The sequence below is a fragment of the Python bivittatus genome, unplaced genomic scaffold (assembly GCF_059951505.1).
Source record: "Python bivittatus isolate LINGU-HERP-01145 unplaced genomic scaffold, Pbiv_v1 ctg000580_np1212, whole genome shotgun sequence".
Lineage (NCBI taxonomy): Eukaryota > Metazoa > Chordata > Lepidosauria > Squamata > Pythonidae > Python > Python bivittatus.
The window spans coordinates 11,830,238-11,848,182 of NW_028277087.1; the positions used below are offsets into that span (position 1 = coordinate 11,830,238).

At 40.4% G+C, this 17,945-nt stretch overlaps 1 protein-coding gene across 2 annotated transcripts in view; it reads left to right on the plus strand.

Moving 5' to 3' along the window:
* LRFN5 (leucine rich repeat and fibronectin type III domain containing 5) overlaps window positions 1-17,945 on the plus strand; it is a 98,415-nt gene that overhangs the window by 66,840 nt on the left and 13,630 nt on the right. The window contains exons 2-3 of one of the 2 annotated variants that reach the window (XM_088149603.1): window positions 10,468-11,875; window positions 15,407-16,370. In XM_088149603.1, the coding sequence (XP_088005729.1) occupies window positions 10,488-11,875; window positions 15,407-16,361 (2,343 nt within the window). In that variant the 5' untranslated portion in view covers window positions 10,468-10,487 and the 3' untranslated portion in view covers window positions 16,362-16,370. The remainder of the gene's footprint in view (window positions 1-10,467; window positions 11,876-15,406; window positions 16,371-17,945) is intronic. The other variant, XM_088149604.1, reaches the window with a different exon arrangement.

The window sequence follows — 17,945 nt, forward strand, 5'->3', positions numbered from 1 at the left end:
TTGGTCTTATTTATATAGTGATTTTATGTTGCTTATAGTAAGTTATATTGCTGTTTTATTCTGTTTGTAATACACTTAGTATCATTTGCTATGATAAATACATTCACTACTAACTAATGAAAAAATAGGGACTCTTATGTGGGAAAATCAGCACATCTCTATTCTACGTGTGCTCACAGGGATGAGCTGTTCTAATCTCTGGATATTTATTCATAATTTGATGTTTCCATTTTTTTTTCTTTTCATTTCTGTGCTAGCTACAATCTGCTTGGCCAGACATGGTTTTCCATTGCATGTACAAACCGAGGGAAAATTGTGAGGTAACCTTTTCGGAAAACTTCTACCATATTTATTTGGGTTACCTAAAGACATGCTTAAAGTCCCCAGAAGCAAGTAAAGTTTAAGACAGTTTTGCACTCTGATAAAAAGCTGCATTTTTCAGCTTTCATGGTAGGAAAAAGCAGCAGAAGAAAGGAAGTATTATATTCTTCATGTCGGAAGCAGACTCAAGAGGAGAATATACCAGTTTCAGTCTTCCAGTCCAGGGACAGCTGACCTGAAGAGAAGGAAAATCTCTTTGCTTCTTATTCCTACTGTTTCTAGTGATCAATAGGATACAAGATGCAAAGGAATGTTGCGTCTGAAGCTACATCTCCAACACAAATAATTGTATATACATAAGGCCAATGGATAGAACTTCATGCAGAAGTGAGAAGGGAATTGGAAAAATTGATCAGAAAAAGATTGATCAGAAAATTGGATTCTCTGATCAATCGTAGCTGAAATCTGCTTGCAGATAATTGAGGCTTTAACACAAACATTCCTATACAGAAGCAACTGAATCTCAGGCTGCAGGTTAAACTGAAAATTTATATTTATTTATTTATTAAAGTTATATGCCACCCATCTCGCCCAGAGGGTGACCCTGTGAGGCTCACAATTAAATATATATAAATAAAATTCCCCTCTCACCCCTATGGGTGGTATGTGTCTTCCTGAATCTCGAGTCCTCTACCAGAGGCCTGGGAGTTTGAGGGTTCTGTGCAGTATCTTGGCTGTTCCTAGCACTGCACTCTTCTGGACAGAGAGCTCTGATGTTGTTCCTGGGATCTGTTGGAGCCACTCTCCCAGCTTAGGAGTCACAGCCCCGAGTGCTCCTACCACCACTGGGACCACTTTGGCCTTTGCTTTCCACATCCTCTCTATCCTCTTCTTCCTTCAGCCCCTGGTTCTCCAGCTTCTCATATTCCTTCTTCCTGATGTTGCTGTCACTTGGCACTGCTACATCTATCACCACCACTGTCTTCTGGTCCTTGTCTACTACCACAATGTCTGGTTGATTGGCCAATACCTGCCTGTCTGTATGGATCTGGAAGTCACACAGGATCTTAGCCCTGTTATTCTCCATGACCTTCTGTGGAATCTCACATTTGGACTTGGGAGGAACTAGCCCATACACTTTGCAGATATTCCTGTACACAATGCCAGCTACTTGGTTGTGCAGTTCAGTGTATGCTGTTCCTGCCTACATCTGTTTATTTATTTATATAAATAAAAATCCTGGGAGAAGGCAGTGACAAACTACTTCCATATTGTTGCCAAGAAAACTACACAAACATGACCGTGTAGTCACCTGATGTCAGGCTTGACTCACAAACACGTTATTTAGTTATGAGGATTTTATCATGGTTGATCATATCATTGTCTGGATAACATTGTGATCACTATACCTGGGAAGTCCATATTGATGTTGGAGGGAAGTTGCTTCCTCAGCACCTGCTGAAGACTCACTGAGTAAATTTTTTAGTAGCATATCAGCAGACCTTCTTTAGGAGCCCTCTGTCTTCCGATCTTCCAGACTCTCCTTTTCTATCTCAGTTTATTTTGGCAGTGTTTAGCTGGCCTGTGGCTGAAGCAGGTATGGCAGCTTTAACCTGGAAGAGATTCCATATGTTTCAGTGATAGGGCAGCAAAGGTTAGTTGTGTCCATCTGTCCCTACAAACTGCTGAAGCTAGCTAATTAGCACTGGATACTCTGGGCACTTCTGCTGTTTTTGTCTGGTAACCGATGGAGATGCTTGCTTCATTGTATGGCTGCAATTCAATCTTCAGCATGCACAGGTGGAGAAGCTTGGAGTGCTGAATGGCACGCTAGAGAGGAATCCATTTCATAGTCATTTGCATTTAATTCGTAAGGGCTGTTTAACTGGAATTGCAGTTATCAGTTCAAGTGCTGAGGATTCTTCTTTTGTAGCTGTTGGTAAGTCATAGAAAGCTAGGGAAGAAAGTTGTAAATCCCCCTGCCCTCTCTTAAAGTGTGATCTTAAAATAGTTCCCACACTCTTCTTTAATTTTGGATAGTCATTGAAAGCTCTACATGTATAGATCTTCCACAAATATGGAGATTCTAAATCTTAAAGGAATCACTGGAGCCTCTGCACTATTTGAAGCTGCAATCCTGGATTAGATTTGGAAGCAAAAAGGCTGATTATAAATCACAGGTGCTCTTTATCTCTTCCAAAGACATCTGCCTCAATAATTTTGGAACTGTTAGGAAATGAACTCTCTCTATTTGTAGTTACTATGGTGGTTTTGTCGGAAGGATAGAATGAGATGAAAATGTCTCGCTGCTTCCATTTTATGACCAGATAGTGCTGCCCTTTTCCACATTTGGCCTTTAAAAAACAAAACTCTCCAGTCTCTAATAGGAGTAGTCTCTGGTATTCTTTTCAGGTGCTAGCAGTAAGGAGTTAACATGTTTTCTGGCATCTCTGAGATCTTTTGTAGCAGCAGGTGTGGAAAAGATGCTTACCCACCTGGAGAGCTCTGGTCAGTCACAGCAGACCAGGATGGCTAGATGTGCAAATTATCTGCTCATTATAAGACAGCTTCAGATATTTTTTTGCCTCCTCTTCATGTTTTAGGCAAAGAGAACTCTGCAGGTTATCTTGGCAGTAGACAACTCTGCATGTTCTAAGGCTCCCAGTTGCCTTAGGCTTTTCACGGTGATCATTTTCAGGCAACTGGCAGGTGCAAACAGTGCTTCTGGAAAACTATTAATTTCCCTAGTAGTTTATGAATTTCAGAATCTGAAGTTCAGAAGGAATGACTTTTCAGGTTGGGTTTTAGCACATCAAAAGAAAACAAACAAAGAAACAAATCTCATGAAGATGAGGTGTATGGAAGGCAGCTGCCAAATGCCAATCTGCTAGATAAAAGAAGATCCTTTAACCTTAGAAGGTTGGCTTGAGTTGCCAAATATGAGGATTGAGCTCTTTTGTACTGTTCTCCATAGGTAGTATCCTCCAGAGCAGTGTTTCTCAACTTTAACAACTCTAAGATATGTGGACTTCAACTCCCAGAATTCCCCAGCCAGCCATGTCTGGCTGGGGAGTTCTGGGAGTTGAATTCCGCATATCTTAGAGTTGCTAAGGTTGAGAAATACTGCTCTAGACTATTAAGCCTAAGAGATTCATGATATGGCACAACAGCCCTTAAGCTCTCCATTACTAAATATCAGTGATCAAGCTCTTCAAAGTCCAACTGTTGAATCTCTGCTTCAAACAGATCCACTGTTTCCAGTGGACACCCATGGGTGGCCTAAAAAAGCCTAACACCTAACCTTGAAAAATGTGCTTAAACATCACCCTTGAAGTTTGCTTATTGCTTGAATTAATGCATGTACATTTGTTCATTCATTTTCAGCAGAGAGATTTTTTAAAAACATGTCGGAACATTCTTTCTCTCTTGAATCCAGTCTGGCATAAAAGGAAGCAAATTTAATTGCTCCATTTATAGTCCTGAGCTGTCTGGTTTTCATGATGGAGCCCAGTAGCTTTCTTTTTAACTGAATGTATAAATTGGAGCAATATTGGATTCTACAGAGAAGAGATTACCCTCTCAGCTGCTTGTAAAAAATGAATTTGTTGTTATGTGACTTTTCCTTAAAACCACTGAACACTGATTCCCTTGGCATTTACGATGGGGCTGGCAAGAGAATCATCAGCTACATCTCTCAGCCCCTGAACTCTGAAACAAGTGGTTGAAATATTCTAGATGGTGGGGTTTGGAGGTGTGAAAACAACACATTTTTCATGAGCAAATACATCATTGTGAGTTCACCTACAAATGGAGACATCTTTGAAGGAGGGGGGGAATTGAACACAAGTGGTAGATGTGAAAGAGCAAATTAATAAAAGCCAAAGTACATTTGAAACTATATTGTCTTTGTCCTCAAGATAGTCTGCAGGAAGGCTGATGTTAACTGTGTGAAGCAATCTGGGGAGAAATACAGATAATTAAGTTGTGGTAAAAATGATTGTCTTCACTTGGCAAAAGATGTTTGTTGAAAATGAAACAGGTTCCAAGCAAGAATCACCAAGAGAGATTATGCCCCTTTCTTGAGTATGTGGCATTTTTGCTGGCAATTATTCTAAGTTGAATCTGGGTATTGGAATCATGCAGCTGTCATAGAATAGCCTTCTCTAAACTGGTGTTGGGACTGCAACTTTGAGAATTCCCTGAGCTTGATAAAGGAAGGCTATCAAAAAGCACTGATGTTATCATACTGCAGGAGAGAGTGAAGAGACCAGAAAAAATTGCACACAAAAATGTCAGGTGACTTTCAGTGTGTGTGTACAAGTTTCATACTCAGTTGTGAAGCAAGCAGAAGCATCATAGATGTTTTCCTTCTGCATTCTTGGCTTGGTCCAAAGCACCTTCTCCAGAAGTCTTCTGCATCAGCCAGGTGTCTTGCATCATACTGAACTGTTGAGCAGATCAAAGTTTTGGTGTGGTTCATTGTTGAACTAGTCTAATTTCTCATAAAAAATAAATCTAGAGCCTTCTCTGGGTTTAGAAGGAATCACAAAACAACTGGACATTGTTTTTGAAGTTGTTTGCAGATGTAGTCACTGGGCTATGCCTATATCCCAACCCATTCCAATTTCCATGAAATTACTTCCCAGAATTTAGTACTGTATATCTATTTTACATGCTGGAGTTAACATCTAAATGTTGCTTTTGGCAGGAGCAATTTCTTTATGATTTTTACCTCACTTTTCTGCTCTTGATGAGTACTCAACATGGTTAACCAAATTTAAAAACAGAACAGAATATAAAAAGTTGATGAGCCAAATTAAAATGAACAATAAACATGATACTAAAACCATTTAACAGTTAAAAACCTGATGAAAGAGATATGTCTTTAGAGAGAGAAGATGAATTGGTACTCCTTAGAGAGTGTATTGCATTTCTGGGAGCAACACAGAAGACCCTCTCCCATGCCCCTCCAAAATAATCCTCTGACAGTGGAGGCATTTTCAACAGAATTGCTTCTGCTGATCTTGACAACCTAGGGAGGAGAGATGGCCCTTTACCATATATATTTGGACTTTATGGGTAAATCCACCTTAAAATGTGGATTTACCCATAAAGCTAAGCAATTGATGTGCTGTGCAGATTTTCAGTAGTGGCATCACCACTTCAATGATTGTCAGCCTAGCTGCTGCATTTTGCATCAATTACAACTTCTGGGAACCTCTAAAGAGCAGCCCCTTGGAAGTAATACTTGACTAAACAAATAGCAACAGACAGACCAAAACTTCATCCTGATACTCTGCAGATTGTTTTGTTGGATGGTCCAAATTGATTTGATAGTGTTTGACTTCAAACCCACAGAGTATTGTGGTGCTACAGAGAAAGACATTTATTATGGCATACATGAAATCCACAGAAGCTAATTCTTCAATAAATTATTTAGTCTATAAGATGCTGGAATTTATGGGAGACTGTACCTTGAAAGGATCAGATTTGTAATTGGTTGATGCCGTTGGCTCTGTTTTTGTGTTTGAGAAGTCAAGTAGTTTGCTGGCACAAAAGTATCTTTCATTAGCTTATGCTGGTGCACCAGCTATTGTCACTGGTGGAGAGAACGTGGCTATTGCCATTTGAATTCTGGCAAATTTGTTTGGATTGCTGCAAAATGTATTAATGGGATGGGAGCTGCTTTTGAATAGAAATGTGAAAGTTTGAGAAAAAAAACAAAATACAATAAAACAAAGTGCTCATGTGTTGCTAGCCTTTGTTCCCTCCACATATTTTCTATAGAAGACTCTTATCTAGAGTATCAGGGGAGGACAGCATTTCCAATGTATTCCCTGCTACTTCTGATGGGCTTCCATTTTCACAGATTTCATACTGATTTGCTCCTGGGCTTATCTATCGCTGCCATTTTATCCAGAGGTCAATGGATCTGCTCATGTCTAGGCTTCAGAGGACAAAGGAACCCAAAGGAGTGCAAAAACACTGTGTAAATGACATTTTAAAGTAAATTCAACTGACAAACATAATTATTATATGACTAAATTATAGTTTTACTTTTAATAAATATAGCAAAGACAGTAATTATGCAAATAAGCCATGTTTTACATACTGCATTCTATCTTCTTAAAATAGCAAAGTGAATTACATCTGTAATGGGTGGTGTAAAAGTGAATATTTGATATATTTTATTTTTGTCCCCCAAAACTTCATTTTTTTCCTGAAAACAAAACAAAAACATGTACATAACTAGTGGTTTTCTGTGCTTTCAAAATATCTGGAAAGTTCATATCTCTGTCCGTGAAATCATTTTGAAAACTGCAGCAAAAAGGAAGTTGGTATATGGAATGAACGTAATAGACTGGCGGTGAAAAAGCTACTCTGATTTTTGATCCATCTCTAATTCAGGATACTACAGTACTTCTAACTGGGCATGAATAGATTGATTCCATAAATTTTCTAGAACTGTGGCTAGTTAGGTCCCCCCCCCCCCCCATTTAATTCCCAGCAGAAATTCAGATCTGGACTCTCCACAGTTAAGAAATTGTGCAAATATCTGTCTCATTATCTTTTTGCCATAGTCACAGTTTCATTTTACACTGGGGAGAAGGAACATTTTTTCCATCAGTTTGGGGTTTTGAACATCTTACATATATTGCAGCTTCTTTGTGATGTGGCCTTTTGTCTGCAGATTTGGTTCTTTTGCAAAATTTGGCAATGGTGAGAAGGTTATTGCAAAGCTGCATCAATTTTGAAATATGGTGGAAAAAAGTCTGGGAAAACAGAACTGCTTGGAGCTAAGGAAGGGGAAACAGTTTTATTCCAAAAAAGTAGTAGCTGAGTTACCCTGGGAAAATTCTGAAACATTTCTCTGGAATTCAACCTATAGTCAGTCGAGAAACCATTCAGTTGAATGAACTTCAAAATCCAAGTCAGGGTCCAGTTGAAATAAATTATATTAACATTTCTAAATCTTTAAAGTCTCCATAGCTTAGAAACAAAATACCTCAAGGACAGTTGCTCACAGAGAATATTGGAAGGTCTTCTTTAAGAGAAAAATACATTACATGAAGAAAATGACTCAATTTCTTGTTCTCATACAACGCTTATTCACAACATAACTTTGTTAATAAAAAGATTCCTGATGTCTTGATAAATTCAAAGTAGCTGAGATAATTAGCCATGGAATAGGGCCTGGTTATTTGAGGGATCGCCTGTCTGCAGTTGTTTCTGCCTGTCAGGCAGAGTGGGTGTAATCCAAGTCCCATCGATTATCTGTTGTCATCTTATGGGACTGAGGAAGCATACCTTCTCTGTTGCAGCCCCTTCCCCTCTGGAACAACATCACTCTGGAGATACACACGCAGGACTCCCACTCTTCTTGGTTTTCAGGAGTCTCTTAAAGACATGGTTCTGTTCCCAGACCTGGGCTTAGGGTGGTTGTGGGGCCCCTGTTGTTGAGTATTTGCACAATAAGGAGTGTTGTTTTGGTCTGGGCAATTATGTGGTTTTTTACTGTGCTTTTTAATCTATCTGTTGGACTTACTATATGCTACCCAGAGTTTTCTTGGAGTTGGGCAGCCTTAACAAATCCAATCAATCAATCAATCAATCAATCAATCAATCAGTGAATAAATAAATAAATAAGAAAGAAAGAACATCTCAGAGGCTGTTCTGCAGGTCCTTTTAGTCTTTATGATGAGGAAGAGGTTGGGAATTTGACTCACCTGATAAAGATTATTGGCAAAAATAAGACAAACCTCTGTTTATTCACTCAGACTTAATATGTTTTAACTGCAACCTGCTGATAATATCAGGCTGTTGCAGGTTGTTGTTGTTTTCCTATTGAAACATGTAAATTTTTGTTACTGCTTTTTCCTCTTAATCTCTTAAACCCTTCTTTTAATCTTGCAATAAACGGCTTTGAGAAGCAGCTTATGAAAGTGTGGATATACATTACTTTAATTTTGTCAAAGCAGTGAAAGTCTCAGCTTGTCTAAATCTCCTGAAGGTGAAGGTTTGAATTGGGAATGGCTGAACTAGGAGTGTTAGAGAAATGTTAATGGATTCATTTTCAGGCAGAATTGTATAACTGCTAAGGCAAAATCTGTTCCACTACAAACAAGCAGGTAATCCACTGAGGCTGCCAGCATCTGTTGTGAAATATCGCTCAGCACAAAAAGTGTGAAATAAACACATCTATTTGGGAAAGTAGAAAAATAAGTGCATGTATTAGAGGAAAAGTGTGCAAAAATGTGTTTATTAATGAAAAATGTGTTCAAGATGCATACAAAATGCAAATCTGTGAAAGTGACCTCTAAAAATGTAAGGCAGGGTTCTCTTGTATGTATAAAAGAAATTACGGTGATGTGGAAATTCAGTAGAATGGATTACTAATTGAATGTGTGTGTGTGTGTGTGTGTGTATGTGATGGATATAGATCAACTATAGACTGATCTGTACATTCCTTTTTCCGGCTCACCCTCTATATGTCCTTTATGGAAAGGAGGAGTGAACTGGAGGTAGTTTTTATTACTGGATGGTTCAGTTGTAAATAGGTTTATTTACCACATGGCAGTAGCTCTCCAGGCATTGAATCTGTGACTTGAAATATCAGGTGACCTTAATCTTGGTGATTTTTTGAGTTATGTGCAAGATGCTGTGAAAGTGTAGGAGGAGAGAACAGTGAGCCATAGCTGTTTCTTGGCAGACAATCTTCAGACTCTACAACAGAATTGTATCAGTTTTACCAGACATTTGCATATTTTTCAGTTGGTGTTGCTGAACAGTGCTGTCTAGATAAAGATGTGTGCCTTATTAGACAATGTGTGGAATAAATGACTTTGCACATTACCATGTCTTTGTCCTCGGTTGTGCTTTTCCTGGACCAACACCAATCTCCATTCTAATATATCTGTTTTTTTAATGATTCTCCAAACGTTCTGCTCTTAATATAATATCAGGATTTTACTGGCACAATTGCTGCTACCTTGGGCACTTCTGGAGGGTGGATCAGTTGTGTATCGATGTGCAAGCATAGGCACCCTATATGCTTTAGGGGTGTTTGGTTACAAATGTGAATATCTGGAATATATTGCACATGTTTTGAGAATCCATTCAAAACTTAACTTTTCAGATATGGCAAGTAATGCCCTCATTGAATAAAGATGTAAGCCCCATTGGGATAGTCCCTCAGGCACAAATGTATTGCTACCTGTGGGTGAACTAGGAAGCATAAGTAGTATCAGCAATTAATGATTGCTGTTAGGGAACAGGACCTGACTGATAATGAGTCAGTGTTAACTAAAACAACAAAACCTGAGATTGGGGATGGGAAATTATCTAATGGAGGCGTTCAACAAAAGGGCAAGTAGTTCTGTTGCTGAATGAATGACTTGGATTGTGATTTGGTAATCTCCACTCCACCCTCTACTTATTTATAAAATGTAATTTGGTGTCACCTTGTGGTTTTATGACATGCTCCAGTATTCTTCCTTGAAATTCCTGGAGGTGAATTTCCCAGCAAGCATGTAGTAAAACAAATGTCAGCATCCTCCAGACCATCAGTTTTGGTTGATTGTGTGCAGGAGGGAGCACAGTTTTGGCAAGAATTCAGCATCACAAGCTGCATGCAAAGCTGAGTGAAATGCCCCAGATTCCTAATGAGTAAGTAATCTTTTGACAGCCTGATCCTGGCATGCTTATTTGAATAAAAATGCAAAATAAGGCTATAAGAGTTGATTGTTGCATTTTCTAATGGTGAATGTAATTTTGATCTTTAGTTAGTAAGAAGATTAAGTCATTGTGGCTCATTATTATTGAAGTGAATCAAGTTATTTCCCTTTCATGCATGAATTAGAACTCCCAGAATTCCCAGGCAACTAATGGAGGACACCTGATGTGCCCGTCAAAGGACATGGTGTATGCAGCCATGAATTTGTTGCTAGAAATGATGCACTGAATTGTTTTTAGGCTTAGATAGCTCTGTCTACTTAATTCTCTAGTGAGCTGGGAATATAGTGAAGTAGAATCTGTTATCCCCAGGTGAAGCACTAACTGATTTCTTCCATATATGCTTCTGAGTTCTTGTTTTGCCTGCAGAACTGCTCTCCTGTAATGCTCTATTTTCTCTTTTCTTTTTTCCAGGATCCTGACCCTGTTCTACAATGGAAAAACTGCTTCTATATCTGTTCTTCATTGGCTTAGTGCTGAAGGCCCAGACCTGTCCCAAGCGCTGTGTGTGCCAGATCTGGTCTCCCAATCTTGCTACACTTTGTGCAAAGAAAGGGCTATTATTTGTCCCTCCTGACATTGATAGGAAGACAGTAGAGCTGCGGCTGGCAGACAACTTTGTCACAAGTATCAAGCGGAAAGATTTTGCCAACATGACTAGCCTGGTGGACCTGACACTGTCTAGGAATACAATTAGTTTCATCACACCTCATGCATTTGCTGACTTGCGCAACCTGAGGGCTTTGCACTTGAACAGCAACCGATTGACTAAAATCACACATGATATGCTAAGTGGGCTTTCAAATCTGCATCATTTGATATTGAACAACAACCAGCTGACTTTGATCTCTTCCACTGCTTTTGATGATGTCTTGGCTCTTGAGGAGCTGGATTTGTCATACAACAACTTGGAGACAATTCCCTGGGATGCTGTTGAGAAGATGGTCAGCTTGCACACCCTCAGTTTGGACCACAACATGATCAACAACATTCCTAAGGGGACATTCTCCCACCTCCACAAGATGACCCGGCTGGATGTCACATCCAACAAACTGCATAAGCTGCCGCCTGACCCTCTCTTCCAGCGAGCTCAGGTTTTAGCCACCTCAGGAATCATCAGCCCATCCACATTTGCACTGAGTTTTGGAGGGAACCCTCTTCATTGCAATTGTGAACTTTTGTGGCTGAGACGTCTTTCCAGGGAGGATGACCTGGAGACATGTGCTTCACCTTCTGTTCTGTCTGGCCGCTATTTCTGGTCGGTTCCTGAGGAGGAGTTCCTGTGTGAACCCCCCCTCATTACTAGGCACACCCATGAGCTAAGAGTGCTAGAGGGCCAAAGAGCCATCCTGAGGTGTAAAGCCCGTGGTGACCCAGAGCCTGCTATCCATTGGATTTCCCCAGAAGGCAAGCTGATTTCTAATGCAACCCGGTCTCTGGTATATGACAATGGAACACTTGACATTCACATTACAACCATGAAGGATACAGGCTCTTTCACCTGTATTGCTTCCAACCCAGCGGGGGAAGACACCCAGTCTGTAGATCTCCACATAATCAAACTGCCTCACATAGTAAACAGCACAAACCACATCCATGAACCAGATCCTGGTTCCTCGGATATATCAACTTCGACCAAATCTGGCTCAAATGCAAGCAGTAGCAACGGGGAAACAAAAATTAGCCAGGACAAGAAGGTGGTGGTAGCAGAAGCCACATCATCCACTGCCCTGCTTAAATTTAATTTCCAAAGGAATATACCCGGGATACGTATGTTCCAAATTCAGTATAATGGAACATATGATGATTCGCTTGTTTACAGGTAGGGGACCCTGGCCCAGCTGAACTCCAGTGAAATCAGGAATGAAACTGTTTTCCTTTTGCCTGTTGGACAGATGGTTAAATATATAGATTGGGATGGGAAGAGTGATAATGTCTTGTCTCCTGCAAGGAGAAACAACACAAAGAAGTTGCATAGCAAATGATGGTAGCAGATTGGCTTTCAAGCAGATTTTTTTTAAGCTGCAGTATGACCTTGAATGGTTTGTGGGCTTATTCCTCTATTTTGCAGCCCCGCAATCACACTACTGTACTTGCTATTCCATTACCATAATAATCTTTTGAAGGATTTCAGGTATTGTCAGTACTGTGTTTGGGAAGCATGGTTGTCAGCTTGCTCAGAAGCTTCTCTGTAGTTTATCTAACTGATTTCTAATTGCTGAATTGCTCACTGGGTACATTTGGAGAAAGGGAGACTTTGGAGTAATGGATAACGCATTTGGTTTGGATGTGAACTTTCATCCCAGTCAGAGTTCAGGTTCTTGTCTTTATGCCATGCTTGGGTTTGTATTACAGGAGACAGAATGACAGACTGGGTGCTAGAGTTGTGTGGTGCTTTGGAAATAATTCAGAAAAGCTAATCAGAGTGTGCAAGAGCATGAAAGTAGTACCTGTCTGTAACCCTTTAAAACAGCTGGGTCTTTTCCTAGGCACAGGAAATTTCATAGCACCTGCTTTAAAGAACTACAGACAGGAGTCATACTGAAGCTCCTGTGCCCTCCAAAGTAACCTTTTGAATTATTTCTAAAGTGCTGCATTAATGCTACTGAGTACTACACGGTGATTTGGGTGAATGGTTATATTAAAATCTGCGGTATAGAAGATTTTAGTGTTCAAATAATACTTCTGCAGATAAATAAATTGACTACTGAAAACCATTAATGGGCTAGGGCCTGGGAGATGTAACTGCCTATCTATGCTAAAACAAAACAAAAATCATGATGAACAGCAGTAGTGACAGCTGTGTTAAATTCATTGATTTCTTGTTGACAAGTCTTTTGGTGAAGTGAGTAAAACTGTGTATATATCATCTGTATATTCCAGGTACTGATTTTTGAAATAGGGTTCTTGATTACTTAAGAGTGTTACCTAGATGATAATGTGCCTCCATATGTTCCTGCCCAAATGTTAAAATCAGCTGAGGATGGTCTATTAAAGCAGGGATGAGAATTTTATTCCCCAGGGCTGTTAGATTCATTACTGTTTTGTATTCTGATTATTTGTCTATGTTCTAAGCAACCCTGAGAATTCTAGCAAACTGAAAAGCAGAGCCTGTTTTTTTTTTTTAAATAAATCCATTTTAAATGAAAGCTGTTAGACCTTGGCTTCAATCCAGTGGCAGGCCTGAGTGATTGTCCTCCTTTATGGGCAAAGGGCTGTGTAGTTTTCAGCCTTGAAGTCTGATTTATTTAAATTTGTTTTATTTTTGTACAAATCCTTGTTGAACTTTAATCCTTCAAGGTAATCTGGTTAACTTAGTCGGGACAACTAAGACGACATTAATACCCTCTATTTTGGATGACAGTAGAAACAATTTTAAAAAGGATGCCCATATTTGCCTCTCAGGAAAATTCCAATCTCATTTGGGGCAGAGGGAAGAGGAGCATGGAGCCAAAGAATTGGATTTGCTAAATGGATTTGCTCTGAAGCCTATTAATAGAGCAGTCACACATTTCAAGAACAGTTTATCATTTATTATCTTTTTTAAAAAATGCCCTATCCTTGCATGGGAGCTGGTCCTGCAGATCAAAAGAGTCAGGAGTAACCCCCCAATTCCAAAAACACCAAATCATGATGGTGGTTTTTTGGCAACATGCACATCATTTTCTGACTAAGACTATTGTGTGCAAGGATGATTGGGATTAAAATATGGTTATTGTTAATACTGGTAAAAGGATGCTAATAAAAAGACAAAAAATAGATGAGAGGAATATGGGAAAGATTCAGAAGACTTAGCTGAGGAAAGCTACTGGCATAAATGAAGGTTCTAGTTGAACCTCAGATGCCTGGCTCTTTGATGACTCTAGGACTCTTTGATGTCCTTTGTGACTTGGTAAATTGGGCCCACTTTGGTCTGGGGTTCAGGCATCTGTTGTGTACTGTTGTGTACATGCACTGCTCTGTCTCAGATCCCCATCCTTAGAAGAGGGATATTTGATTCTATAAGTTTGGATAATAAAGAATGTAAGAGTTCAGTATTGTGGAGTCCTTGGGATTCTCTGAGCTTGGCTGCTCAGAGCCAAGCTCAGCCAAGCTCAGAGAACCCCAAGGACTCCACAGTTCAACCCTGAGCTACACATATTCACTTCTGTTGATAGTTCATGTACTGTAATTCCAGCACAGAACTAAACCTTAGCATTAATTTTGCTGCTTACCCTCCAGCTCTAGAGATCTATCTGTCTGTGCAAGGAAGATGTTACCAACTCACCCCTTAAGAAATGGTTGTGGTGACCAAGTTTACTCACCTTCCACTGCAGGAAGAGCATGCATTTTATAGATCAATGTACATGGATTAGGAGGGGGACTTGAGAAGCTTGAGGGACTATGAGTTTTGTGCTGAGGAGGGCAGCTATATAAATCAAATAGCTGAATAAATAAATAATTAAATATCTAATCAAACGTGCTTCTGAGCTCATGAGAAGCAGAAGGAGAAACAGTGGTTGCCCCGGGCCTTGTTTCTGAGCTTTAAGAAAAGAAAGGAAATATGTTTCTTTTTGGAGGATAAATAGCATGACCTCACAGAGCCTCTATGCAGACTTACAGTACAACAGAACTGTTTAAAGAATGCCTTTAAAGAATGCCTTATGGAACTTTGGGAGCTGCATACTTAAATTTAAAAACGGAACAACTTCTATTTTCTAAATGAAATGTGAAAGCAAGAAGTATAATTATTTTGGCCTCTTCCTGGCTTTCATGCTAGCCTTAGCTTTGGATAATATATTTCTGGATTTCATCTGGATTTGCTTGTTCCTATATCATTTGGATGCTTTCAATATCATTTGGAATTGCTTTAGCATTTTTACCCAGTGGTGGATTGTCTTCAATAATTGAGAAAACGTGTTCTGGTCCCATGTATAGATTATATTGAAATGCTTTTTTCTGTAGTGTCATGAGCCAGTGCATATTTAAAAATTTGAGTGCCCTGGATCTATATTTGATAACCTGGGGCAAGAGGCATAAATAGTGGGAGGAATGTCTGGCAATGGAGTATGTCTTTGAGGAGGAAGTACATGGGGAATCTACCAGTGCTCTGGCAATAGTTTTACTTTCCCTGTCCTTATTTAATCTAGTGTCAAACTCTGCTTTATCTAGAGTGAATATTATGTCAGATGGAAAAGGAAAGACACGAGTACCTTTCCAGCCTATGTTCTCCAGTTGTATTGGGGCTACATTTCCCATCACAACTAGAAGGCACTGGGAAAGCAGGCTTGGGCAGAGCATCTGGAGATCCACTTCATGGTATAATCCTCTCCATTCAGTGTATTAACATATATTTTATCCTATCATCTTGTAGAATGATACCTCCCATGAGCAAGACCTTCCTGGTCAACAACTTGGCCGCGGGGACGATGTACGACTTGTGTGTCTTAGCAATCTATGACGATGGCATCACCTCCTTGACAGCCACTCGTGTGGTGGGGTGCATCCAGTTTACGACAGAGCAAGACTACGTGCGCTGCCATTTCATGCAGTCCCAGTTCCTGGGTGGGACCATGATCATCATAATTGGAGGGATTATCGTGGCTTCTGTCCTGGTCTTCATCATCATCCTCATGATTCGCTATAAGGTGTGTAACAACGGCGGGCACCACAAGGTGACCAAGGTCAGCAACGTTTACTCCCAGACCAACGGGGCCCAGGCCCAGGGGTGCAGCGGAGCCGCCATGCCCCAGTCTGGGTCCAAGCAGGCCGTGGGGCATGAGGAGAGCCTGCAGTGCTGCAAAGTCAGCAACGACAGTGTGGCGCAGTCGTCGGATGCCTGCTCCAGCCAGGACTCCTCCACTGCTACCTCCTCTTTGCCTCACATGTGGACTCCTGGCCCTCCCACTTCCCAAAAGCTGAAGCGTAAGCCCATGCCAAAGCCCAGCAGTGATCCACCACCGCCGAGTGAAGGCACCGTTACCAGCCTAGAATCCCAGAACACTAATCGCAACAACTCAACTGCTCTGCAGTTGGCTAGCCAAACCCCAGACTATGCCAAAGGGGGATCCCAGTACAAAAGAGCACAAGCCAAGTCAAGTAAGTTCCTCACTTTGCCAGCTGACCCATCCCGGGCAAAACGCAGGTACTCCCTGAATGGAGAATTAATGGAATACCATTGTTATATTAACTCCTCGAATCCAGGTGGATTTTGGTCTAAGCGGAGCTTGTCTATGAATGGGATGCTAATGCAGACAGACTGTTCCAATATGGATAGTGGCAAAGCAACTTTCTCAAGTTCTGAGTGGATATTGGAAAGCACTGTGTGATCAGCTGTGGTGTGTGTTTTTTCTAAATTAAAAAGTATGGAGTGCATCCTCCAAACATTGTTGGAAAAACATGTATCCATTCCAGCAGTTGGCATTTCCACCCTTAATGTTTCTGGGCAGAATTGGGCTCAAGCCACCAGGCACTTCCACTTTTTCCCAATGGGGTTTTCTTTGATTTAGTATAACAACCGAAGGCAAATCATTTTCAAAGAGCTCATTTTTTAAAAAAAAAAAAGCGATCAAGGGAAAAGCAAGAAGTGACACCAGTGCCTTCCTTTTTCCTTGGATTGGCATCTTGGTTCTCCAGTGGCAGATCAAGAACAAAAGCGCATGGGCAGGAAAAGCCTTTTATAGAGGGCGTTTGTCTTTCCTCTACGCCATCCATTTAATGGATCCATCATTATACAAAAAAGAATATTTTTTAAAGCAGTCTTGAGTGTCTTTTTCTTCCCTCTCTCCCCCCTCCCCCATGGTAATGGTGTTGCCTCCATTTTTCAGGCAAATGCTGTAACATCTCAACAACTCTATGTTGTTATGTTGTGTAAAATAAAATATTCCGTAACTACACTCAGTCAGTGTTACGAGGGATCCCCCCTTGAATCGTGGCTCAGGTGTTCTGATGAGTGGTGTGCCTGCCCCATCTGTGTGGCGGGTGGAGAGAAGGGGGAATAGCTTGGTTCCCTGTGGCTGTTCCTGCTTGATTTGGCTCCTGTTGGTTTCTGTACGTTGTCAGCTGAGGCCTAGTTCTGAACGAAACTCCTGGGCGCAGGCGTATCGGAGTTTTACAGCATGAGAGGTTGGTTGTGCAAAGCAAGAAGGATCCCTGCCTGAATTGCAGGGCTGGGGTAGTTTTTGATCTCTAGCCGTAGCAGTGCCAGCCAAAGCTCCTTTGTATCCTTAGCTTCTGAGGAAGTGAAACGGTGCTGAAGAATGTCCAAATTTGCTTTTGCTCTCGTCTCCTGTTGATGGCAAGATGTATTATCAGGACTGAGTCACTGACATTTAGATTTGATAAACATGATCTCTTGTTGCTTTGAAAGGCAACAAATCTCCTTTGCAGAGAGAGGATACTACTCAGCATAACAAAAGGGACAGAAACAGACTAGTCAGAACAGTTTCCCCCCTCGAGATTTATTGAGGCTACAACCCTAGAACCGTCAGCCTGGCTGGAAATTTGGCTCCTGAATGGCTTCGACTTGATTTTGGAGGGTTAGAAAAGCATTATCAATCCCTTGTTCTTTTGGCCAAACCCAAAATATGCATATTAATGCACATCCATTGTTTATCGTACTTTTCAGAGTTTCCATATAAGCTGTTGAGTTATTGCCAGGAAATAAAAAAGGCACCCATAACATTTTTTTTTTTTGGTTCTATGATATAATCATGAGATTGAAGCTTCTCTTTGGGCATCTTTTCTGTGTTAATATAATTAATATGACATGTTTTGGTTATACTTATAAAGAAAAAAAATACAGAAACCAAATTCAAAAGTGTTGCAAATTTTGCATTTTATCAGTCCCACAATTAATATGAAAAAATTTTCAAGAAATTGGAAGGCAGATGAAAATGAATGGGAGCGATCTG